A 27,866-nucleotide genomic window follows, 5' to 3' on the forward strand; every position below is an offset into this window, starting at 1 on the left:
CATGGTCACCGCATGGTGTGAAGAACTGGCCAATCGATGCCGATACAGCTGTTCTGGTATTAGAGCTGTGTTTACATTACCCCTGGCCACTCATCCTGAATTTACTTTCGCTGCTTTATCGATCGTTCCCTACATAAATCTGAACCTGCCATCCTGTAAGTATTTTGAGCTGACGTCAAAATGACGCGTTTCATGATTTCTGTAGGCCAGCTCTGGCCGAAACCCATCGGTTTCTGGCACCAATCAGAACGGTCAGAATGTGTTTGCATTCTCAAAGAGTCAGGGAGGAGAGCAAATCAAGTCTTGCTATTGGTTATCATTTTGAGGTTCCGTTAGCGAAGCATCACTGATCAATGATTTGGAGGAAACTAAACCATAGTCGTTCTCCCATCATGTCACCCTTTTACCTTTGCTACTGTTTCGGCCTAATGGAGGTTTTTGGGACAGTAGCCTATTACGCCCAGTCTCATGTATGTGACCAATACAATTTGATTTAAATTGTTAGATAACAAAAGTATGCTGTGACGATGAAAGTATAAAACTATTGACTGTAAAAGTCCATTTATACAGCTTGAGTCATGACGGGAGGTCCAAGGCAGGCTGGATTCATTTGATGCAGGGAGGTACCAGGGAATCTGGTCATAAATGGCCACTTTATGTTAGTGTTTCCTTTATTTTGGTTGTTGTGTGATGATTAAACCTGAACGCCTTAGGCATTAGCTCAATACATGAACACACTGGGTTTGAACGCCAGGCTCGTCAGTCACAAGGGGTCTGTTTATGGTCATGTTCTCACTCTCAGTTGAACGGTGAACAGGATGGAGAGAGTGTGGCGGTGCTTTAATCCTCTAAAATGGAAAAAGGAGAATAGAATCTCTCTCTCTGATGTCCCTTTCGTTATTTGGGCTGACACGGAGACTGGGGAGATGGATGGAGAGTCAGGCATTCCATTGCTGAAATGGGAGGTTAGCAGCACAGAACGGATGGATTGATTATCACTGTCTCTCTGTGGGTTAGGAGAGAAGCCCTCAGGCAGAACAATGAGCATACTGCAGGGACAGAGCACAACCAGAGAGAGGGAGAGTAGGAGGGAGGGGAGCTGTCAGCGTGAGATAGTTAAAGAGATATTAGCTCTGAACAGATTGTGTGTTTATCCCCCGGGGACTCTGTCGTGTCTAAAGGGACATCTATTAAACTCTAACCTCTATCACCACCATGCTGTTTCAGCACACACACACACACACACACACACGCCCTCTTCCCTCCCTATCATCATACTATTCCCTCCCAAATATTTACACATTTATCAAACGTATTAGAGTCCCGAGCCTTACATTAGGTGTGTGTGTGTGTGTGGTGTCCAGAGGATTGACAATAACAAATACAGAAAACAGCAAATGTCTATTTGGACAAAATACTATTTTAGTCTCTCCCTGGGGTGAAAACACATTATCTCCTCTTCTCTGCTGTTATTTCTCCTTCTCTTCTCTTTCTCCTCTCTCCTTTTCTCCTTCTCCCTCCTCCTTTTCTCTCCTCCTCTTCTCTCTCGGCTTCCCTCCTCTTCTGCTGTTCTCTCTCCTCCTCTTCTCTCTCCTCTCCTTCTCTACCCTCCTCTTCTCCACTCCTCTCTCCTCTTCCCCTCCTCTTCTCTCTCCCCTTTTATCTCCCTCTCTCCCCTCCTCCTCTCCCCTCCCCACTCACTCTCTCCTTCTCTCCTCACTCACACTGTCATTTCATCTCTCCTGTCTCTAGGTGGGTAAGATCCGTAAGACTGCGGCACGGCGGAGAGAGCACCACATCCTGTTTATGGTGCTGACCACAGTGGTGTGTTATATACTGTGCTGGATGCCCTATGGCGTGGTGGCCATGATGGCCACATTCGGCCGGCCCGGCATCATCACCCCCGTGGCCGCCGTGGTACCCTCCCTCCTGGCCAAGAGTAGCACCGTCATCAACCCCATCATCTACATCCTCATGAACAAACAGGTGAGGCAGCAGGGGGGTGTTTGTGGAGGGGGGGGGGGGGGGGGGGGATGTAGTGTGTATTGGATGGTGCTTGTTAGTGTGTGTGTGTGTGTTTTGTCGGTAATCTAAGGCCGAGATTCAATCCGATCTCGCATTGTTAAGAATGTGTCTTTTAAAGGCAGGGTTCCTGAATGCATTTACGCTAAACACTGAGATGCCGGCTCAAAAGTCGTGTTGTGACAGCACTCCAAGGATGGAATCCTGGCCTACGTCTTTATAACTCCAGACTAATCCTTTGTACATGTAAAATGTCTTTATTTACATGGTAAAAAATAACAATGAATTAACAACAATTGAATTTTATACCAACAGTCAACTTAAATACCTGTAATGACAAATCAAAAGGACCGTTTTAGTCATAACAACAGGCTGAAAATGAAATGTGCTTTTCAATAACACTTTGGTCATGATGAATCCCACACTCTCTCTCTCCCCCTCTCCTCTCAGCCTTTGCTCAAAGCCCTCTTGGAAATCTCAGAGGACTACTTACAAGTCGTCCAACTTAAAAAACGTGAAATGTTTCCATTTTAAAGGCAGTGTTGTGGCACTGTGAATCTCCACCCTACAGAAAAGGATGCGAGTGAGAGAGATATCAAAAAACATACTGTGGAGGAGGAATCAAGTTAAGCAATGACCTCCAAAACAAACTCTTTCTCTGTTGTCTGGCATGCCAGTCCATACAGAGATGTCTGGCATGCCAGTCCATACAGAGATGACTGGCATGCCAGTCCATACAGAGATGTCTGGCATGCCAGTCCATACAGAGATGTTGGTTGTCTTTATCCCCCTAAACACCTGCTAGAAGACAAACATAGCCCCCTTCCACCCAACCACCTACCTGCATCAGCAAGTAAACGTTAAATAAATAAATAATTGGGAACAGTATCAAGATTCCACTACCGTTGCCAAAGGCATTGCATTTGATCAAGGAGTGCTTCTACAGAACATATGAAGATGCTAATAATAGCTGCTCTCGTTTCCAGCTGCATGGAATTTCCCTACGCACACAATATACACAGCGCCAGTAGAAATATTGGACATTTTTCCAGCATGGTCTTTTTTTAAAACTTGGAGCTCTAAAGACTAAATTACAGTTAAGTACAGTCAATTACAGAACAGTAAAGTACAGTATACATGGAGAATTTAAACCTCATAGCCCTGCTCCGGTTAGACTTGCATGCTCTGTCCATTGGAATATAAACAAAGTTATTACAAATGAATTTCATATTTTTTTGCACCATCACTGTGTCACAATCACAAGCGTAACAGTTACAATTAGTTAGGGTTGCAATGCTACCGGTAATTTACCAAACTTACTGGATCTTTAGTCATTTTGGTAATTAACAGAAAATATGACAATCGTAACTTTGGTAGTTTATACCATGTAAAAATTTATTCATATATAGCATTCATTTATTATATCTGTGTCTATATCATCCATGAGGTTCTAGTAGATAGACCAGATGGTTCAAGAGAAAATAGCCCAATTCATGAAAAAAAAGCATCTAAGCAACAAGGGAATTATCTTAAATTAACTGCAACTCTTCCATTTATTGACTTTTTACACAATTGCCACCAGTTTGACACCAAAACATGAACAAATACGTGTAAAAAACTAAAAAGGAAACTTCATGCTAAAAGCCTCATATTAAAACACCAGTGGTATTCACCAAGTTGATGGTTTATAATTAGGATCATGTTTTACAGCTGTCATCATTTTGAAAAATATCTTATTTCATTATTTTAGATATTTTACATGTGATAAGGCCACACAGAGGGCCAGAGATAATTACAGACACCCATGATTTTCTGAAGTACCCAAATGGGCCACTAGATATCTTGTGACAGAGTACATAAAATCTTTTTATTAAGATACCAAATTCTGGTATTTTACTGGAAAACTTCAAAAGATTCCAGTAATGCACCCTCCCCTTGTAACCATAGTTACAGTTGATGATTTGTAAACATCAATAATAAACAACGCATGGAGATGAATCAGAGATGATACTTCTGATATACTGTGTGTAAGAGACTCTTCCAGCCTTGTTTCACTCAGTTAGATCTCTCAGTGAGAGGTTGGCCCTAGGCGATCATACGACACAGCGGTGTGTCTGGCTCCTCAAAGCCAATATTTTCTTTCCATCAGGTGTGATATTTTGCTTGCCTGGGGTGCCGGTGTAACAGTTATTCGGAACCACGCTTGCGTGCTGAGTAACCTTGCCTGAGACCTGAACTTGCGTTAGCTCCCCGAACTACTGCCAAGGCTTTATTTATTTTTATTTAACCTTTATTTCTACAGGGAGTTCCATTGAATACAAAGGACTCTATCCAAGGGAGCCCTGCATGAACACAATTTATAAAAAATGTACAACATTCAATGTAATAAGAACATACAATACTACAAGAAATTCAAAAAATTGCAAAGAGCCATCAGAGTTCCCCTCATACCGACACAGCCTTCACATCACAGATTTAAAACAGCTCTAACTCTAAATGGTATTCCTGTTCGGTCTCTCTTCTATCACCTGAATACAACCACAGTTGCCTCGGTTTATCCCAAGCAGCGTTTGTTTGCCATGTGTAGAACTGAATCAATTCCTTTATGCAACCCTAGTTAAGCATGGTTCCTGGAGCAAGGGCATAGCAACACGATACAGAATAACAAACGCTAACACACATCTCTTATTTGCATTATGTCACTGACTGCCAATATCAACCCTTCCATGTTTCCCCTGGCCAGGGAATGGTCACTAGCTGGCCGCTACAGAGAGAACTACAGTGACAAATAGGTTAGATGGACAAGTACATGATCTGTTTGTTTTCATTGGGTCAGCTGGGGATAAAGGTGAGGCTTAGTAGTTGTAAGCGGATTTGTGGTTGGAAACAACTGAGCCTCCATTGTCCATTCCAGCATGGCCAGATATTGATCCTACAGAACAAACTATTAGACTAGGTCTCTGAGAAATCCCCCATCTCCTTTCCTTTCCTTTCCTTTCCTTTCCTTTCCTTTCACACACACACACACACACACACACACACACACACACACACACACACACACACACACACACACACACACACACACACACACACACACACACACACACACACACACACACACACACACACACACACACACACACACACACACACACGCTAGCTGAAATATACTGTAGGCAAGTCTGGCACAGAGTCAGGGTAAATAACAAAGCCATTAAAAGACAAAGTGAGTCTGGAGATATTACTGCTTGAAATCCCTGCCACGATAAGAAACGTCCTCCGGCAACGCACCAGGGCAGGCTACTGCAAGCTCAGGCAAAATAGTCATTTCAGACCAATATTGGAGTATTGAGTCAAAATGACAACGGTGAAGACATAATGAACGATAGTCTCAAGGTAGAACTAGACTACGCTCTGCTGTATGCCTGGGAGGCAGTCTAGCTACTGAACCCTGCAGACTGAAACCCTCATTCTCTTGACTCCATCAAATGGCACACAGTCAGGGTAGTGCTCGTAGAGAGAAGTGCCCTAAGGAGAGGTTTGATTACATTCAAAGTGACAGGTCAATCAGCGCAGTAGCTACAGCTGCTTTTAAAGAGACGTCAGATTGCCTTTTGGCATGGGGTGGACACTGGACAGTATGGGAGTTTGACTAGTGATCTCCTACTCGCCACTAACAAAACACAGGACGGTTTGAGCTATGGGCTGATTAGCAGGCTTCTTTAAATCTCAGCTATTAAACAATGAAATAAGCAACAACAAGTGCAACAATGACACTGCAGTTAAATAGATGGCATATGTGAATAATCACTCTGAGGGTGTTTTGAAAGGCAACCCAGTGTTCTTTTGGCCACTAGGCACAGGGTTATAGCTGTTTTGAGAACATTTTGTGAGTCCCTTCTCTTACCCCCAGCCTCTCATCATTTGGTGTACTGGATTAAACCTAAGAATGGGCATCCAATGTTTTTTTCCAGGGTTTGGTACCCAACTACCCACCAGACTTGCCTTTGAAGTGGCAGCCTGTCATTAGCCAGTCTTAAAGTGCTAAGTGGGGAGTGTGACAATCTGTTTATTGGCAACTGGTCCGGTGGGGTCAAGCTTGGTGATTGGACAAGAGAGTAACATAAAGCGCAGTAGCAGCAAACAACACTCAAAATCATTGACAACAACAAATAAGAATAGAAAATAACATTTAAGGAATGTCAAATACAGCAAAATGTGACAGTTGTAGATCAAAAACAATGTACCTCCATCTTGGTTAGATAATACTTAGAAGGCGAAAAGGGTTTGGTGTAGTTCCAGTGTGCCTGTATGTACAGTGTACAGGTGTGTGTTGTGTATGTGTTGACTTTGAGGTACATTTCCAATACAACTTCAGGTGTGTTACATGTTGTCGGAAGTGTGGCTGGTGGACGCAGAGTTTGTACCTTTTCAAAAGTGTGTGTTCGATATGGACGTGTGTGAGACATTCAGTGCGGACCACTGCTCATTTTCTTAAACATTAATTTACCACCCCATGAGAGTCATAACCCACCATTAAAAAACACAAACACCCACCATTAAAAAAACCGTGGACTGTCCTTTTAAGAAAGAAGAGCAACCAGAGCTCTGGAGCAACAACGCTTCACAACAGCAAAAAACATCCAAATATATCAAAAACGTTTCTCTATCTAAAAACACTTTTCTATTGCTACCCTAGACAGCTCTTCTCTCTTCCGGCTCAGCAATGGCAGAGATAGAGGTGGTCATATTGGGCATGTCTTGGGCTTGTTAACCCTCTGAAGAGGGTTGAAAAGTAGCTGATTGAATGTAATCTGATTACAACAACTGGTAACTGTAATCAGTTACGTTACCAGCAAAAATACTATCATCAGATTGCAGATACTTTTGAAAAACTAGCTCATTACTTTTTGGATTACTTTTAAAATTAGAAAGGATGTTTGCGAAAAAATACATTATGACACCTTTCTGTTTTCTCAGTGACATTCAATTAAGCATTAAAAAAAAGGGGCAAGGTTAAGTTTGTTCCACCTGAGCAAGTCTGACCACAAGTCAGAGACCACTATGATGACACACCAAATGATGACCACCAATCAAAGACCACTATGATGACACACCAAATGATGACCACCAATCAAAGACCACTATGATGACACACCAAATGATGACCACCAATCAGAGACCACTATGATGACACACCAAATGATGACCACCAATCAAAGACCACTATGATGACACACCAAATGATGACCACCAATCAGAGACCACTATGATGACACACCAAATGCATTTGATGGATCTTTTTGTCTTCTACGTAATCCAAAAGTAACTGAGCGTAATCAGATTAGGTTACGGAGTTTGGGTAATCCAAAAATTACATTACCGATTACAATTTTGGACAGGTAACTAGTAACTGTAGTTGATTACATTTAGAAAGTAGCCTACCCAACCCTGCCTCTGAGGAAGGCAAGGTTTTGACCGATGTGGGTTCTGTTGATAAATCCTGATTTATGTAGTTAGACTAGAGCTGTACCCTTCAGTTTGATCCCATCCCACACAGAGGGGCTATGGCTTAGGTTCTCCACTGTTCTAAGTGGTTCTACATGGTTGCCTCTGGATTCCCCCTAAGGTCAGAGTCCAGAGGGTTCTTATTGCACCGTTTTCCCTTAGACGCGTGGAGTCATGGTGGTTCCATGTTAGGCTTTCTAGTTCAGAGTTCACAGTTGACGGTGTTGAAGCCGGGGAGGGTGACACGGCCCTTCCTCTTCAGGTCTCTCACAGGGCCTGTGTTGATGCGCTGCACCAGACTCTTCTCATAGAGCAGGGGGTGGTACGCCCCCAGGGTGCATGCAGCGTCGTAGTAGCGCTCGTGGTAGTGGCACAGGTCTGTCTGCCGCAGCGAGGGGATGTACTCGTACACATGGACCTCTTCGCACAGCGCCATCATCAGGAGGATGCCTGTAATTACAACGACAGGGCAGAGCATGAGGGGTTAGATATTCTAGCATACACACAGTTACATATTCCACGGAACACAATCCATTAAGCTTTCCCAACATTTTGTTTTGATCGACTGAAAGTCATCTGTTCTTTAGACGAATCGATTGGTAGGAATTTTAAAACGTGCATTTTTACATACATAAACATTAATAAAATCAACTATATATGTATTGAGCTTGTTTGATGCTTTAAGCGCACTGTTAGATGAAATGAGACAAATGACTCAAGAGGGAGCCAAAGATCAAGATAAGCAGAAGAAAAAAACCTAACCAGACTATCCTCCTCCTGCTCCTATTGGCTTTCACAGATTCTGCCTTCATTCTCCTGAAGTTGTCGGTTATAGGCTGCATGAGGAGTCAGCAACCTTTCTCACCTGGAATGCCAATTTATCTTACCATTTCTACCTTCCTGCGTGCCAGTTGTGGCACATTTTCATGGAACAGTTTCATTTAATTTATAATAATGCCTTGGTATCTCATATTCATTGTCATGAAAATGAATGAAAATTATACAAACCTAAAAAGTAACGTATTGCCAACTATGTATAAATAGCCAATAAAGCCAACAAATAAAAACATTGCAGACTGCAGATAGAAAATATCCTGATAAAAATAAATATCCTCTAAAATCACATTGGCTACACATGGCCTGTCTGCAACGAACATTGTATCAACTATTAACTTGGGTCTGGCCTAAAGCTGGTGCTAGCTAATTTATATTCTGGGCCCTCAGTTTCCTGAGCCAGTGAGCTCGTTACAGACACAGCTGTAGGCTATTTGCGCAAGGGAAAGAGGTCATCAGGGGCCTGTTCTATGTTTCCACTGGATCAGTGCATGACATTTTTCTCTTTCATGCTGAGTGGTTATTGAAAGGGAGAGAGCTGGAAGGATGTTTCAAATACATTGAGGAACTGTTGTCATTCTCAATGGATGTAAAAACAGACTTTGAGAAGCTCCACAGCTCATTAGTGGTGGTGCGTTAAGCCAATCAGAAACATCATCAGATCCTCAAATGGACACTATAGGTTTACTTCTATGCATAATCAGGGGCGTGTCCTTACTCAACAGAAGCGCTTCAAACAAAAGACAATGACTAAATTGACAAAGCTTGTAAATGGAATGAAATAAACCAAAACTTGTTTCTCACAAGTGTAGCATAGGTTGTGCACTCTGAAAAACAATGTGTCCCCTCGGACAACAAGAACAGTAAAATACCGGAATAATAATACATTGAATGCATTAACAGAAATGACTGTAACCAAACAAACATTGTAGATTAGAAATTATAGGAATTAAGTCAAAAGTTTGGGCACACCTACTCATTCAAGGGGTTTTCTTTCTTCTTTTACTATTTTCTACATGTAGCAGCAGTAACTCTGGGTCGAAGTTCTTGACATTTTCCGTATTGATTGACCTTCATGTCTTAAAGTAATGATGGACTCTTGTTTTCTTTGCTTATTTGAGCTGTTCTTGCCATAATATAGACTTGGTCTTTTACCAAATAGGGCTATCTTCTGTATACCACTAATCACTGAGCCAACTGATTAGCTCAAACGCATTAAGAAGGAAAGGAATTCCACTTTTAACAAGGTTAATTGAAATGCATTCCAGGTGACTACCTAATGAAGCTGGTTGATAGAATGCCAAGATTGCGCAAAGCTGTCATCAAGGCAAAGGGTGGATATTTGAAGAATCTCAAATATAAAATCTATTTTGATTTGTTTTAACACTTTTTTGGTTACTACATGATTCCGCATGTGTTATTTCATAGTTTTGATGTCTTCACTATTATTCTACAATGTAGTAAAAATAAAAGAACACCTACTTATTCAAGGGGTTTTCTAAAACTTTTGACCGGTAGTGTATATATACATATATATATAGAGACTAGAGACTAGAGTCTGGATACCCCCAAATCCATCCCCGTTTTCACACTCCTTAGTTAATCATTTTCTCTAAATCTAAATGCAAAGATTCCAGCCAATGTTTTAAGTAGGCGAAACTGTCATTGTCACTTTCACAAGATTTGTAGTAATCTGACATTTTAATTATCATCAAAACCAACGTAATAGCGAAGGAGTGTCTTTGATTTGATGGCCTGCACATTAGAGTTCGGCGCCACACAACCGTTGGACCCAATGAGGTGTTTCTGTGCATGAGCTTAGCTAGCTAAAGTCGCCATGACGTCGCCTACAAGTGTGATCTGGGAATTCTGTTGGAGAAGCAGTTTCTGCCTGTCTTCACACTGTACTGTCTTTGATGCTATACTGCTGATGCAGTGAGGTCCGTAGAGGGGCCTTTCCTATCCGCCTACCTCATTTCCTGTTTAGCTTTGAGACATCAGAGAGAAATGTGACAGGTCAAACTCAGGGAACGGATACATTTGTCCAACCTCTCGTGGGAGACGGAACAAAGGTTACACCAACTCACTCTGCGGGTGACCGTTCCACGACCTCTCTTGCTAGTGTGTGTTGTTGCTATAGACACAAAAAGGAGAAGGTCACCAAATAATCAAAGTGCAGATGAAGTGTTATTTGCCAAGAATAGAAGTGACATCATATCAGCACTCTGTTCATACAACCCAGAGAAATTGCATGATACAGGCCATAGAACCATCAGCTGCCATGGTAACATGGAACAATAGAACCATCAGCTGCCATGGTAACATGGAACAATAGAACCATCAGCTGCCATGGTAACATGGAACAATAGAAACATGGAGCACAAAGACAATGATAAAGGATCTCCATGTACGAGTCCTGGTTGGTTCATGCAACCAAAATGAGCAAAAAGAGAAGATGGATAATAGTTTTTTGCTTCTCATTGCTGTAGCAACAGCCTTCCCCTCCACCTCTTCCTTCTGTCCTGCTCACCTCACCCCCTTCTGCCATATCTGCCCTACCTGTTCCCCCCTCAAATCTCTCCCTCCCCACTAATGTCTCCTCCCTTCCTTAGTTCTACAGGTGTTTCCTGATCCTGTTCCGGTGTGAACGGCGCTCCACGGAGAACGGCCTCTCCTCCATGCCCTCCAAGACCACCGTCATCCAGCTCAACCGGCGTGTCTACAGCAACACGGTGGCGTGCACCGCCCAGGTCTCCACTGGTATCCACAACCATGGCTGCAGCACCCCGGCCACTGAGCGCAACAACCCTCCCGAGGTCACTTCCTGAGCAGGCACGCCGGGATGACCAACGGGGAAGAGTGAATGATGACCGTTGGATGATGATGCTAGCTAGCTAGCTGAGCGGTGTACTGTGCAAACCAATCGACCATCACAATGTGAACGCTCCGAGCCCTATGCATAAATACCCTCGGGGGTCTCTCCTCTGCTCGTGCCCAGCCACTTCGATTTGTTTACTGATCGCCGTGTTTACCTGTGCATGTGTGTATGTGGGAGAGAAATTGTCCATGTGTGTGCAAGAGAAAGTCAGGTTATGTGAGTGTATGGGGGATGGGGCGGAGGGTGTAATTTAGTGAGCATGTGTCCTGCATGCATAAGAGGAAGTGTGTGTATCTCTGTGTATGTGTGTGCATGTGTGTGTGTATGAATTCTGTGTGTGGCTATGAATTCTGTGTATGTGTGTGTATGAATTCTGTGTGTGTCAATTCTGTGTGTGTATGTATGAATTATGTGTACTGTATGTGTGTGAATGATGTGTGTGTGTATGAATTGTATGTGTGTGAGTATGAATTGTGTGTGTGTGTGTGTGAATTATGAGTGTGTGTGTGTGTATGAATTATCTGTGTGTGTATGGATTCTCTGTGTGTGTGTGTGTGTATGGACTCTGTGTATGTGTGTGTGTATGAATTAATGTGTGTGTGTGTGTGTGTATGGACTCTGTGTATGTGTGTGTGTGTATGGACTCTGTGTATGTGTGTGTGTGTGTGTATGTGTATGGACTCTGTGTATGTGTGTGTGTATGAATTAATGTGTGTGTGTGTGTGTGTGTGTGAATTATGAGTGTGTGTGTGTGTGTATGAATTATGTGTGTGTGTATGGATTCTCTGTGTGTGTGTGTGTGTGTGTGTGTGTATGGACTCTGTGTATGTGTGTGTGTGTATGGACTCTGTGTATGTGTGTGTGTATGAATTAATGTGTGTGTGTGTGAATTATGAGTGTGTGTGTGTGTGTATGAATTATGTGTGTGTGTATGGATTCTCTCTGTGTGTGTGTGTGTGTGTATGGACTCTGTGTGTGTATGGACTCTGTGTGTGTGTGTGTATGGACTCTGTATGTGTGTGTGTGTATGGACTCTGTGTGTGTGTGTGTATGGACTCTGTGTGTGTGTGTGTGTATGGACTGTGTGTGTGTGTGTGTGTGTGTGTGTATGGACTCTGTGTGTGTGTGTGTGTGTATGGACTCTGTGTGTGTGTGTGTGTGTGTGTGTGTATGGACTGTGTATGTGTGTGTGTGTATGAATTAATGTATGTGTGTGTGTGTATGGACTCTGTGTATGTGTGTGTGTGTATGAATTAATGTGTGTGTGTGTGTGTGTGTGTGTATGGACTCTGTGTATGTGTGTGTGTGTATGAATTAATGTGTGTGTGTGTGTGTGTGGACTCTGTATGTGTGTGTGTGTATGGACTCGGTGTGTGTGTGTGTATGGACTCTGTATGTGTGTGTGTGTATGGACTCTGTATGTGTGTGTGTGTATGGACTCTGTGTGTGTGTGTGTATGGACTCTGTGTGTGTGTGTGTGTATGAATTATGTGTGTGTGTGTGTGTGTGTATGGACTCTGTATGTGTGTGTGTGTATGGACTCTGTGTATGTGTGTGTGTGTATGGACTCTGTGTGTGTGTGTGTGTGTATGGACTCTGTGTATGTGTGTGTGTGTATGGACTCTGTGTATGTGTGTGTGTGTATGGACTCTGTATGTGTGTGTGTGTATGGACTCTGTGTATGTGTGTGTGTATGGACTCTGTGTATGTGTGTGTGTGTGTATGAATTAATGTGTGTGTGTGTACCATTTGATGTCACTCTGCTCTATTGACAGTCTGCTTGTCTTGGTGTAAATACCATCGCTCAACACACTGGCAAACCACAAAACACACAGCACTGCCCAAGTAAAAAGCTGTATCTCTGTAACATCCCCCCCCCCCCCCTCTCCCCACACACACACACTCCGACCCCACGCCTCGAACACACACACACTCCGACCCCAAGCCTCGAACACACACACACACACACACTCCGACCCCACGCCTCGAACACACACACACACACACACACACACACAGCCAGTGTGTTTCCCACTCCCAGCCTCCGTGCTGTCCGAACTGTGAAGACTGATGAGAGCGTTTGAGGCTGTGTCTCAGATTGCACCCTATTCCCCAAAGTAGCGACCACATAAGGCTCTGGAAAGAAGTGGAATAAGATGCAGCCATGGACTAAAGCTATGGGATATATTGGGTATGTTATATTGGGATACCCAGTAAAGAGATGGTAAAGGCTACAAAGACTGGAAGTTTATCAAGAGAACAAAGACTACTTTCTACAGGAAATAGATGAGTTCAGCTCAGAAGGATACTGGTGACTGCTACACTGGTGGCTGTGGGTGATCTGGCAGCTGCGGGAGATCTGGTGGGCGATCTGGTGACTGTGGGCGATCTGGTGACTGTGGGCGATCTGGTGACTGTGGGCGATCTGGTGACTGTGGGCGATCTGGTGACTGTGGGCGATCTGGTGACTGTGGGCGATCTGGTGACTGTGGGCGATCTGGTGACTGTGGGTGATCTTGAACTTTTCTATTGAGGAACTACATGGATTTCAAATACGGGGAACGGGACGTTGCCGGACCTGCCAGCATTTTGATTGGGGAGAATTGGCTTTCAATTCATGAATTAATGTGTGACGTTTGGGATGCCCCCCCCCCCCCCCGCCCCCTTCATGCAAACCTGTACAAAGAAAGTGCTGAATTCAGTCTCTCTGTGTTTGTGTGATTTGTTGTTTCACTGGTCTACTGAGCAATCCAAACTGACCAAATTACCTAAACAATATGTAATATCACACTACAATACACCACCACATCACTGGGGACAATAAAATCTTTGAGACATCGTTCCCCCCAAATGGGACTAAATGACTACCGTATAACTAAACAACACCCAAATCCCACCGCAACACAAAATACCGCCCTGTAACAGTAATGCATAATCTATTCAGAAATAACTGGTCTTGAGAGGTCGGGAGAAGGGGAGTCTGGGGAGTTACAGCAGAAGACACGTCAACTTCCTGTGGCTATTAAAAATGCACTGGAGTCTGCATTATCTACTCCACACACACCATTCAATTTAGACAATCAAGTGTAATTAAACTAAGTCAAAGAGAAATATGGAAGGCCAATCAATCAAGTGCTCATAAAGGACCAGCTCCTAGATGGCATCCAACAGTCTGTCTTCTGTTTACTCTGGTCAAATACTATGATTTAGCTGGTCCAGACTGTTTACTCTGGTCAAATACTATGATTTAGCTGGTCCAGACGGTTGACTCTTGTCAAATACTATGATTTAGCTGGTCCAGACTGTTTACTCTGGTCAAATACTATGATTTAGCTGGTCCAGACTGTTCACTCTGGTCAAATACTATGATTTAGCTGGTCCAGACTGTTCACACTGGTCAAATACTATGATTTAGCTGGTCCAGACTGTTTACTCTGGTCAAATACTATGATTTAGATGGTCCAGAGTGTTCACACTGGTCAAATACTATGATTTAGCTGGTCCAGACTGTTTACTCTGGTCAAATACTATGATTTAGATGGTCCAGAGTGTTCACACTGGTCAAATACTATGATTTAGCTGGTCCAGACGGTTTACTCTGGTCAAATACTATGATTTAGCAGGTTAAGGTGGTGGCTCAGGGGAATTAGAACAAACAGGATTCACGCACACACACACACACACACACACACACACACACACACACACACACACACACACACACACACACACACACACACACACACACACACACACACACACACACACACACACACACACACACACACACACACACACACACACACCTATTGTCATAATTGCTGTATCTAGGGCATAGAAAATTGCACATAATGCCAACTCCCCCCCACACACACACTTATGTTGTTGGCATGGCGACTGGACCCCGAGGTGACAGGAGGACTGTAATATATAATAATAATTACATTGTTCTGATGATGACATTCGCTAGATTTTAATAGCCCAATGAGTGGTGCTATAGGACGGATCCTGTATGGCTGTTTTATAATAATACAATAACATGACTCCAAGCACTCTATTACACAACATAGAGAGGTCGACTGGCCGCATCTCACACTCTCTAACGTTAACATTAGAACCACAGAGACGGCTTTATAGAACCCTTGTGTAAGTGTGTGATTTTGTGTGTGAGCGTAATGTGTGTATGCACATGCACTTGTACGTGTGTATGTGCGTGTATGCAATTGTCTCACCTATAAACCCAGAGGAGGGTGGGTTGGGCTGGATGGTCTCCTGGGTGTTGCCCTGGATCACATCCCAGAGATGCCACACATATTTGGGGTGTAGGACGTAGAAGGGCTGGGTGGGGTGGAGCCTCCGGTGCTCCACGTACGGACTGAACAGGTTATAGTCTGGACTGGCATACCACTGTTAGAGAGAGAGAGAGAGAGAGGGGGTAGAGAGGGGAGGGAGAGAGAGAGAGAGAGAGAGGGAGGGAGAGAGAGAGAGAGAGGGAGGGAGGGAGAAAGAGAAAGGAAAGCGGTTTGAGAGAGAGAGAGAGAGAGAGAGAGAGACAGAGAGACAGAGAGAAAGAGAGAGAGAGGGGTAGAGAAAGAGAGAGAGAGAGAGAGGGGAAAGAGAGAGGGAGGGAGAAAGAGAAAGGAAAGAGGTTTGTGAGAGAGAGAGAGACAGAGAGAGAGAGAGACAGAGAGAGAGAGAGACAGAGAGAGAGAGGGGGTAGAGAAAGAGAGAGAAAGAGAGAGAGAGAGAGGGGAACGAGAGAGGGAGGGAGAAAGAGAAAGGAAAGAGGTTTGAGAGGGAGACAGAGAGAGAGAGAGAGAGAGGAGGGTAATAGTTATAGTCTACTCTAGACTGACATGCCTAAGAAAAGAAGAGACAGACCGACACAGACAGACAGACAGCGAGAGAGGCAGAGACTGACAGACAAACACACAGAGACAGATAGTACTTTTCCTTCTGCAGTCATTTGCAGGAGAGTGTGTGTGTGTTGGAAGTCGGAAGTTTACATACACTTAGGTTGGAGTCATTAAACCTAGTTTTTCAACCACTCCATAAAGTTAGAGGTAAAAAACTACGGTTTTGAGTTATTAAAACTCGTTTTTCAACCACTCCACAAATTTCTTGTTAACAAACTATAGTTTTGGCAGGTCGGTTAGGACATCTACTTCGTGCATGACACAAGTCATTTTTCCAACAATTGTTTACAGACAGATTATTTCACTTCACTGTATCACAATTCCAGTCGGTCAGAAGTTTAAATACACTAAGTTGACTGCACCTTTAAAAACAGCTTGGAAAATTCCAGAAAAGGATGTCATGGCTTTAGAACCTTCTGATTAGAGGTCGACCGATTAATCGGAATGGACGATTAATTAGGGCTGATTTCAAGTTTTCATAACAATCGGAAATCAGTATTTATGGGCACCGATTTTGCCGATTTATTTATTTAAAAAAATAATAATAATAATACCTTTATTTAACTAGGCAAGTCAGTTAAGAACACATTCTTATTTCCAATGATGGCCTAGGAACGGTGGGTTAACGTTATATGGCTGCAGAGGCAGTATTGAGTAGCTTGGATGAAAGGTGCCCATATCAAACTCCTCAGTCATAGCTGCTAATATTTGCATATTATTATTAGTATTGGATAGAAAACACTGAAGTTTATAAAACTGTTTGAATTATGTCTGTGAGTATAACAGAACTCATATAGCAGGCAAAAACCTGAGAAATTCCACTTCCTGTTTTTTGTTTCTGGAGGTGGCAGATTTTCAACCAAGGTCTCATTAAAATTACAGCAAGATATGGATGAGTTTTCACTTCCTACGCCTTCCACTAGATGTCAGCAGTCAATAGAACTTTGTCTGATGACTCTAATGTGAAGGGGGGTTGATTGACACAGGAAATAGTCACCACAGCCATGAGTGGACCATGCTTTCACCAGGCGCATTCACAGGGGAAGGACCTGCGTTCCATCGCTCATCTGAAGTCATTCTAATTCTCCGGTTGGAACGTTGTTCAAGATATATGTAAACAACATTCTGAAGTCACAAAGCGCGTCCACTATAACGTGACAAAATGTCCAAAGGTTCTGTAACAGTCAGTAGTTTCTACTGACTGTTACAGAACCTTTGGACATTTTGTCATGTTATAGTGGACGCGCTTTGTGACTTTGGAATTGTTTACTAAACGCGCTAACCAAAGTAGCTAACAGACATTTTCGGACAAATCAAGCATTTATTGTGGACCTGGGATTCCTAGGACTGCATTCTGATGAAGTTCATCAAAGGTATGTATTTTCTGGTTTCTGTTGACTCCAACATGGCGGCTAATTTGGCTACTGTTCTGAGCTCCGTCTCAGATTATTGCGTGGGTTGCTTTTTCCGTCAAACTTTCTTGAAATCTGCATTAAGGAGAGGTATATCTCTAAGTCCATGTATATAACTTGTATTATCATCTACATTTATGATGAGTATTTCTGTTGAAACGATGTGGCTATGCAAAATCACTTGATGTTTTTGGAACTAGTGAATATAACGCGCCAATGTAAACTCAGATTTTTAAAAATATAAATATGAACTTTATCAAACAAAACATGCATGTATTGTGTAACATGAAGTCCTATGAGTGTCATCTGATGAAGATAATTCAAGGATAGTGATCTTTATTTCTGGTTTTTGTGAATGCTATATTTTGCTGGAAAATGGCTGTGCTTATTGTGGTTTGGTGGAGACCTAACCTAACCGTTTGTAAGGCGGCAGGGTAGCCTAGTGATTAGGGCGTTGGACTAGTAACCGGAAGGTTGCAAGTTCAAATCCCCAAGCTGACAAGGTACAAATCTGTTGTTCTGCCCCTGAACAGGCAGTTAACCCACTGTTCCTAGGCCGTCATTGAAAATAAGAATTTGTTCTTAACTGACTTGCCTAGTTAAATAAAGGTAAAATAAATAAAAAGTAGTGCTTTCGCTGCCTATTTGAAATCGGACACTTTGGTGGGATTTAAGAATTGTAATTCTGAGATTTATTTATGAGAATTATGAGATTTCTGTGGTTTGAATTTGGCGTCCTCTATTTTCACTGGTAGTTGTCATATCGATCCCGATATCGGGATTGCAGCCATAACAGGTTAACTGCCTTGTTCAGGGGCAGAATGACAGATTTTCACCTTGTCAGCTCGGGGGAACCAATCTTGCAACCGTACAGTTAAATAGTCCAATGCTCTAACCACCTGCCTCTCATTGCACTCCACGAGGAGCCTGCCTGTTACGTGAATGCAGTAGAAGCCAAGGTAAGTTGCTAGCTAGCATTAAAGTTATATTATAAAAAACAATCAATCAATCATAATCACTAGTTGTAACTACACATGGTTGATGATATTACTAGTTTATCTAGCGTGTCCTGCGTTGCATATAATCGATGCAACGCTGGGGGATGATTTAACAAAAGCGCATTTGCGAAAAAAGCACAATCGTTGGACGACTGTACCTAACCATAAACACCAATGCCTTTCTTAAAATCAATACACAGAAGTATATATTTTTAAACCTGCATATTTAGCTAAAAGAAATCCAAGTTAGCAGGCAATATTAACCAGGGGAAATTGTGTCACTTCTCTTGCACGCAGAGTCAGGGTATATGCAACAGTTTGGGCAGCCTGGCTCATTGCCAACTAATTTGCCAGAATTTTACATAATTATGACATAACATTGAAGGCTGTGCAATGTAACAAGAATATTTAGACTTAGCGATGTCACCCGTTAGATAAAATACCGAACTGGTCCTTATTTCACTGAAATAAACGTTTTGTTTTCGAAATTATAGTTTCCGGATTCGACCATATTAATGACCAAAGGCTCGTATTTATGTGTGTTATTATGTTATAATTAAGTCTATGATTTGATAGAGCAGTCTGACTGAGCGATGGTAGGCAGCAGCAGGCTCGTAAGAATTCATTCAAACAGCACTTTCGTGCGTTTTGCCAGCAGCTCTTCGCAAGCACATCGCTGTTTGGACTTCAAGCCTATCAGTCTAATGGCTGGTGTAACCAATGTGAAATGGCTAGCTAGTTAGCTGGGTGTGCGCTAATAGCGTTTCAAACGTCACTCGCTCTGAGACTTGGAGTAGTTATTCCCCTTGCTCTGCAAGGGCCGCGGCTTTTGTGGAGCGATGGGTAACGCTGCTTCGAGTGTGGCTGTTGTCGATGTGTTCCTGGTTCGAGCCCAGGTAGGGGCGAGGAAAGGGACGAAAGCTACACTGTTACACTGGCAATACTATAGTGCCTATAAGAACATCCAATAGTCAAAGTTATATGGAATACAAATGGTATAGAGAGAAATAGTCCTATAAATACTATATTTAACTACAACCTAAAACCTCTTACCTTGGAATATTGAAGTCTCATGTTAAAAGGAACCACCAACTTTCATATGTTCTGAGCAAGAAACTCAAATGTTAGCTTTTTTTACATGGCACATATTGCACTTTTACTTCTCCAACACTTTGTTTTTGCAGTATTTAAACCAAATTGAACATGTTTCATTATTTATTTGAGGCTAAATTGATTTTAAATGATGTATTCTATTAAGTTAATATAAGTGTTCATTCAGTATTGTTGTAATTGCCATTATTACAAGTACATTTTTTAAATTATTATTATTTTTTAAATCGGACGATTAATCGTTATCGGCTTTTTTGGTCCTCCAATAATCGGTATCGGAGTTGAAAAATCACAATCGGTCGACCTCTACTTCTGATAGGCTAATTGACATCATTTGAGTCAATTGGAGGTGTACCTGTGGATGTATGTCAAGGCCTACCTTCAAACTCAGTGCCTCTTTGCTAGACATCATGGGAAAATCAAAAGAAATCAGCCAAGACCTCAGAAAAAAATTGGAGACATCCACAAGTCTGGTTCATCCTTGGGAGCAGTTTCAAACTGCCTGAAGGTACTACGTTCATCTGTACAAACAATTGTATGCAAGTATAAACACCATGGGACCACGCAGCCGTCATACCGCTCAGGAAGGAGACGCGTTCTCTCTCCTAGAGAGAAAAAGTGCAAATCAATCCCAGAACAGCAGCAAATGACCTTGTGAAGATGCTGGAGGAAACAAGTACAAAAGTATCTATATCCACAGTAAAACGAGTCCTATATCGACATAACCTGAAAGGCCGCTCAGCAAGGAAGAAGCCACTGCTCCAAAACCGCCATATAAAAGCCAGACTACCGTTTGCAACTGCACATTGGGACAAAGATCTTACTTTTTGGAGAAATGTCCCCTGCTCTGATGAAACAAAAATAGAACTGTTTGGCCATAATGACCATCGTTATGTTTGGAGGAAAAAGGGGGAGGCTTGCAAGCCGAAGAACACCATCCCAACCTTGAAGCACGGGGTGGCAGCATCATGTTGTGGGGATGCTTTGCTGCAGTAGGGACTGGTGCACTTCAAAATAGAAGGCATCATGAGGCAGGAAAATATATATCAGTCAGGAAGTTAAAGCTTGGTCGCAAATGGGTCTTCCAAATGGACAATGACCGCAAGCATACTTCCAAAGTTGTGGCAAAATGGCTTATGGACAACAAAGTCAAGGTATTGGAGTGGCCATCATAAAGCCCATGACCTCAATTATATAGAAAATTTGTGGGCAGAACTGAAAAAGCCTGCAAGGAGGCCTTACAATCCTGACTCAGTTACACCAGCTCTCTCAGGAGGAATGGGCCAAAAGTCACCCAACTTATTGTGGGAAGCTTGTGGAAGGCTACACGAAACATTTGACCCAAGTGAAACAATTTAAAGGCAATGCTACCAAATACTAATTGAGTGTATGTAAACCTCTGACCCACTGGGAATGTAATGAAAGAAATAAAAGCTGAAATAAATCATTCTCTCTACTATTATTCTGACATTTCACATTCTTAAAATAAAAAGGTGATCCTAACTGATCTAAGACAGGGCATTTTTACTCAGATTAAATGTCAGGAATTGTGAAAACTGAGTTTAAATGTATTTGGCTAAGGTGTATGTACACTACCGACTTCAACACACACACACACACACACACACACACACACACACACACGTATAGGACCAGTCAACAAGTTTGGACACACCTACTCATTCAAGGGGTATTCTTTATTTTTTGTATTTTCTACATTGTAGAATAATAGTGAAGACATCAAAACTATGAAATAACACACATGGAATCATGTAGTAACCAAAAAAGTGTTAAACAAATCCAAATTTATTTGAGATTCTTCAAAGTAGCCACCCTTTGCATTGATGACAGCTTTGCACACTCTTGGCATTCTCTCAACCAGCTTCATAAGGTAGACACCTGGAATCCATTTAAATTATCAGGTGTGCCTTGTTAAAAGTTAATTTGTGGAATTTCTTTCATTCTTAATGCATTTTAGCCAATCAGTTGTGTTGTGACAAGGTAGGGGTGGTATACAGAAGACAGCCCTATTTGGTAAAATACCAAGTATTTTATGGCAAGAAAAGCTAAAATAAGCAAAGAGAAACGACAGTCCATCATTACTTTAAGACATGAAGGTCAGTCAAACTGGAACTTTTCAAGAACTGTGAAAGTTTCTTCAAATGCAGTCACAAAACCATCAAGCGCTATGATGAAGCTGGCTCTCATGAGGACCAACACAGGAAAGGAAGACTCACAGTTACCTCTGCTGCAGAGGATACATTCATTAGAGTTACCAGCCTCAGAAATTGCAGCCCAAATAAATACTTCAGAGTTCAAGTAACAGACACATCTCAACATCAACTGTTCATAGGACACTGCGTGTATCAGGCCTTCATGGTTGAATTGCTGCAAAAAAAAAACTACTAAAGGACACCAATAAGAAGAAGAGATGTGCTTGGGGCAAGAAACACGAGCAATGGACATTAGACTGTTGGAAATCTGTCCTTTGGTCTGATGAGTCTAAATTTGAGATGTTTGGTTCCAACCTCCGTGTCTTTGTGAGGCGCAGAGTAGGTGAACGGATGATCTCTGCATGTGTGGTTCCCACCGTGAAGCATGAAGGAGGAGGAGTTAAGGTTTGGGTGTGCTTTTTTAGGAACACTGTCAGTGATGTATTTTAGAATTCAAGGCACACTTAACCAGCATGGCTACCACAGCATTCTGCAGCGATACGCCGTCCCTTTTGGTTTGTGCTTAGTGGGACTATTATTTGTTTTTCGACAGGACAATGACCCAAAACACACCTCCAGGCTGTGTAAGGGCAGACCAAGAAGGAGAGTGATGGAGTATTGGATATCAGAGCGACGTCAACTTACCAGCACTACGACCAGGAATACGACCTTCCCTAGGCAGATCCTTTGTTCAAACGATCCAAGGAATTTGAACTGATTTCAGGGTCTGACCCAAAACAACGTCGCCGCAGAAGAGGTAGACGGAGTGGCCTTCTGGTCAGACTTCGGAGGCACGCACACCACCCACCGCTTCCGAGTATATTACTTGCTAACGCCCAGTCTCTAGATAACAAGGTAGATGAAATTAGAGCAAGGGTTGCTTTCCAGAGAGACATCTGGGATTGTCACATCCAAATATGACAGTGTAGTTATTCTCTCCGCAAGGCAATCAAACAATCGAAATGTCAGCATAAGGACAAAGTGGAGTCGCAATTCAACGGCTCAGATACGAGACGTATGTGGCAGGGTCTACAGACAATCAGGGATTACAAAAAGAAAACCAGCCAAAAGAAAATTGCCCGCTTTGAGGATAGCACAGTGCCACCGACACGGCCTGCTAACAAGGACTACCTACGTGAGTTAGACATGGCCGACGTGAGTAAAACATTTAAACGTGTCCTCAACGTCAACATTGAAGAGGTGACTCCGGGATGCTGGCCTTCTTGGCAGAGTTGCAAAGAAAAGCCATATCTCAGACTAGCCATTAAAAATTAAAGATTAAGATGGGCAAAAGAACACAGACACTGGACAGAGGAACTCTGAGCATCCCGGAGTCGCCTCTTCACTGTTGAAGTTGAAACTGATGTTTTGCGGGTACTATTTAATGAAGCTGCCAGTTGAGGACTTGTGAGGCCTCGGTTTCTCAAACTAGACAGTCTAATTGTACTTGTCCTCTTGCTCAGTTGTGCACCGGGGCCTCCCACTCCTCTTTCTATTCTGATTAGAGCCAGTGAAGGGAGTAGTACACAGCGTTGTATGAGAGCTTCAGTTTCTTGGCAATTTCTCGCATGGAATAGCCTTCATTTCTCAGTACAATAATAGACTGACGAGTTTCAGAAGAAAGTTCTTTATTTCTGGCCATTTTGAGTACTGTAATCATACCCACAAATGCTGATGCTCCAGATACTCAACTAGTCCAAAAGAAAGCCAGCTTTATTGCTTCTTTAATCAAAACAACAGTTTTCAGCTGTGCTAACATAATTGCAAAAGGGTTTTCTATTGGCTGATTTTTAATGGAATATCTACATAGGCGTACAGTTGCCAATTATCAGCAACCATCACTCCTGTGTTCAAATGGCACGTTGTGTTAGCCTTTAAAAATTATAAACTTGTATTAGCTATCAATTAGCCCAATTTGGAGCAGGGTGAAAAAACAGTTGTTACGAGGACTTTAGTGGTGTGAATAATGTTTAAACAAATTGTGGGCTGATAAGTGTTCATTAAATTAAGAAGGGCTGAGTGGTGAATGGCAGGCAGCTCTCATAGACAGAGAGAAGGAGAGAGACAGCACAGCGATGGAGAGAGACTGGGTCAGCAAGTTAACAGCTTGATGTCTGGGCTCTACTGAGGTAAAACTATTAAACACACACACTTCCTTGAAGGTAGTGTGTGTAGATCTGTGTGTTTGTTTTGCAACATTTCAGGCAACACCTGCTAACCGTCTCCACTTATGTTCTCACCTGTTTAATTAAACAGCGTATTAGTCTAACAGCCATTGTAAAATATATGAGAGAGAGAGAGAGAGAGAGAGAGAGAGAGAGAGAGAGAGAGAGAGAGAGAGAGAGAGAGAGAGAGAGAGAGAGAGAGAGAGAGAGAGAGAGAGAGAGAGAGAGAGAGAGAGAGAGAGAGAGAGAGAGAGAGAGAGAGAGAACAGCATGTCTCCTGAAGTGATGACATAACAAACAAGACCTAAGGACTAAATAATTCAAATCTATTAGAGGAGAGGGGAGAAATAGGGGGGGGGGGTGATTAACCTGCTGGACCCAGGAGTCCTATGAAGTCTATTAATCAGTGATCACCTCAGCTCAGAGAGAGGTAGGGATAAAGTGAGGGGGGGTACATGAAGAAAGAGGAGGATCAGAGAGAGGGGCTGATTGGTCCTGCGGCATAATAATCATGGAATAAAGAGAGGAGGTGACAGGAGGAGGTGGAAATGAGGAAAGGGAGACAGAGAAGGAGGGGAGAGGGAAAGAGAAGGAGGGGAGAGAGAAGGAGGGGAGAAGGAAAGAGAAGGAGGGGAGAGAGAAAGAAGGAGTGGAGAGAGAAAGAAGGTAGAGAAAGGGAGGGGAGAGTGAAGGAGGGGAGAGAGAGAGAAGGGGGAAACCTAAAACTAGCAGCCTTATGACTGTCAACATACATGTAGGTGGCGATAAAGAAGAAACCGTAAAATATATAAAAGAGAGGAAGAAGAGGTGGCAGAGGAGGGAAATAGGGAAGCAATGTGTCAGGAAAAGAAGAACAGAAAAAGAGGAGAAGAAAGAGGGGAATGGAGAGAGGAGAAAGGAGGAGGAGTGCGGGTTATAGAAAGTTGACATGTAATAATTAGAGTGTGTGGGTATATGATGTAGCAGTCTGTCCCTTCAGGCCGTGGGTTAGAGAGACCAACGAGGCTAACCTGTCCACGTGTGGTCTTTCACAACTACAGGTCCTCATTAACATTACTATCCGGCGATGACAGAGATGGCCGCCTCGCTTCTCGTTTCTAGTTTTTTTACGTGTTATTTCTTACATTGGTACCCCAGGTCATCTTAGGTTTCATTACATACAGTCGGGAGGAACTACTGGATATAAGAGCAACGTCAACTCACCATCAATAAGATCAGGAATACGCTGATCCTGTGTTTTGCCCACCACCCAGGACAATGGATCATATCCCAGCCGGGCGAACCAAAACAACGTCGCCGTAAAAGGGGCAGACGAAGCGGTCTTCTGGTCAGCAGACACATCGACGGCCCTGAACGAACTTAATTTGACTATGTAAACTGGAAACCACATATCCTGAGGCTGCATTCATTGTATCTGGGGATTTTAACAAGGCTAATCTGAAAACAAGACTCCATAAATTCTATCAGCATATTGATTGTGCTACCAGGGCTGGTAAAACCCTGGATCATTGTTATTCTAACTTCTGTGATGCATATAAGGCCCACCCCAGCCCTCCTTTTGGAAAAGCTGACCACAACTCCATTTTGTTGCTCCCAGCCTACAGACAGAGACTAAAACAGGAAGCTCCCGCTCTCAGGTCTGTTCAACGCTGGTCCGAACAATATGATTCCACACTTCAAGATTGCTTCGATCACGTGGATTGGGATATGTTCCACACTGCGTCAAACAACAACATTGACGAATAAGCTGATTCGGTGAGCGAGTTTATTAGCAAGTGCATCAGCGATGTCGTACCCACAGCAACTATTAAAACATTCCCAAACCAGAAACCGATTGATGGCAGCATTCGCACGAAACTGAAAGCGCAAACCACTGCTTTTAATCAGGGCAAGGTGACCGGAAACATAACCGAATACAAACAGTGTAACTATTCCCTCCGCAAGGCAATCAAACAAGCTAAGTGTCAGTATAGAGACAAAGTAGAGTCACAATTCAAAGGCTCAGACACAAGAAGTATGTGGCAGGGTCTACAGTCAAATATGGATTACAGAAAGAAAACCAGCCCAGTCGCGGACCAGGATGTCTTGCTCCCAGACAGATTAAACAACTTCTTTGCTCACTTTGAGGACAATACAGTGCCACTGACACGGCCCGCTACCAAAACCTGTGGACTCTCCTTCACTGCAGCCGACGTGAGTAAAACATTTAAACGTGTTAAACCTCGCAAGGCTGCAGGCCCCGACGGCATCCCCAGCCGCGTCCTCAGAGCTGGCTGGTGTGTCCTTATCCCAGTCTGCTGTTCCCACATGCTTCAAGAGGGCCACCATTGTTCCTGTTCCCAAGAAAGCTAAGGTAACTGAGCTAAACGACTATCGCCCCTAGCACTCACTTCCGTCATCATGAAGTGCTTTGAGAGACTAGTCAAGGACCATATCACCTCCACCCTACCTGACACCCTAGACCCACTCCAATTTGCTTACCGCCCCAATAGGTCCACAGACAACGCAATCGCAACCACACTGCACTCTGCCCTAACCCATCTGGACAAGAGGAATACCTATGTGAGAATGCTGTTCATCGCCTACAGCTCAGCATTTAACACCATAGTACCCTCCAAACTCATCATCAAGCTCGAGACCCTGGGTCTCGACCCCGCCCTGTGCAACTGGGTACTGGACTTCCTGACGGGCCGCCCACAGGTGGTGAGGGTAGGTAACAACATCTCCACCCCGCTGATCCTCAACACTGGGGCCCCACAGGGGGCCCCACAGTGTACCCACGACTGCGTGGCCATGCACGCCTCCAACTCAATCATCAAGTTTGCAGACGACACTACAGTGGTAGGGTTGATTACCAACAACGACGAGACGGCCTACAGGGAGGAGGTGAGGGCCCTCAGAGCATGGTGTTAGGAAAATAACCTCACACTCAACTTCAACTAAAACAAAGGAGATGATTGTAAACTTTAGGAAACAGCAGAGAGAGCACCCCCCTATCCACATCAACGGGACAGTAGTGGAGAGGGTAGAAAGTTAAGTTCTTCGGCGTACACATCACGGACAAACTGAATTGGTCCACCCACACAGACAGCGTGGTGAAGAAGGCGCAGCAGCGCCTCTTCAACCTCAGGAGGCTGGAGAAATTTGGTTTGTCACCAAAAGCACTCACAAACTTTTAGAGATGCACAATCGAGAGCATCCTGTCGGGCTGTATCACTGCCTGGTATGGCAACTGCTCCGCCCACAACTGTAAGGCTCTCCAGAGGGTAGTGAGGTCTGCACAACGAATCACTACCTGCCCTACACCACCCGATGTCACAGGAAGGCCATAAAGATCATCAAGGACAACAACCACCCGAGCCACTGCCTGTTCACCCCGCTATCATCCAGAAGGCGAGGTCAGTACAGGTGCATCAAAGCAGGAACCGAGAGACTGAAAAACAGCTTCTATCTCAAGGCCATCAGACTGTTAAACAGCCAAAACTAACATTGAGTGGCTGCTGCCAACATACTGTCTCAACTCCAGCCACTTTAATCATGGAAAAATTGATGTAAAAATGTATCACTGGCCACTTTAAATAATGCCACTTTTATGTTTACATACCCTACATTACTCATCTCATATGTATATACTGTACTCTATACCATCTACTGCATCTTGCCTATGCCGTTCTGCACCATCACTCATTCATATATCTTTATGTACATATTCTTTATCCCTTTACACTTGTGTGTATAAGGTAGTTGTTGTGGAATTGTTAGGTTAGATTACTCGTTGGATATTACTGCATAGTCGGAACTAGAAGC

At 43.2% G+C, this 27,866-nt stretch overlaps 2 protein-coding genes across 3 annotated transcripts in view; one reads left to right on the forward strand and one right to left on the reverse strand.

Moving 5' to 3' along the window:
* LOC139405084 (teleost multiple tissue opsin 2b) overlaps positions 1 to 11,396 on the forward strand; it is a 48,863-nt gene extending 37,467 nt beyond the window's left edge. The window contains exons 3-4 of the mRNA XM_071147560.1: positions 1,753 to 1,986; positions 10,980 to 11,396. Of these exons, the coding sequence (XP_071003661.1) occupies positions 1,753 to 1,986; positions 10,980 to 11,195 (450 nt within the window). The 3' untranslated portion in view covers positions 11,196 to 11,396. The remainder of the gene's footprint in view (positions 1 to 1,752; positions 1,987 to 10,979) is intronic.
* Positions 7,238 to 27,866, reverse strand: part of LOC139405057 (beta-galactoside alpha-2,6-sialyltransferase 2-like) — an 84,156-nt gene continuing 63,527 nt past the window's right edge. For both annotated transcript variants that reach the window (XM_071147558.1, XM_071147559.1), the window contains exons 5-6: positions 15,478 to 15,652; positions 7,238 to 7,983 (exon numbers count right to left, since the gene is read on the reverse strand). In XM_071147558.1, coding sequence (XP_071003659.1) covers positions 7,736 to 7,983; positions 15,478 to 15,652 — 423 coding nt within the window. In that variant the 3' untranslated portion in view covers positions 7,238 to 7,735. The remainder of the gene's footprint in view (positions 7,984 to 15,477; positions 15,653 to 27,866) is intronic.

Source organism: Oncorhynchus clarkii, chromosome 3 (assembly GCF_045791955.1).
Source record: "Oncorhynchus clarkii lewisi isolate Uvic-CL-2024 chromosome 3, UVic_Ocla_1.0, whole genome shotgun sequence".
NCBI lineage: Eukaryota > Metazoa > Chordata > Actinopteri > Salmoniformes > Salmonidae > Oncorhynchus > Oncorhynchus clarkii.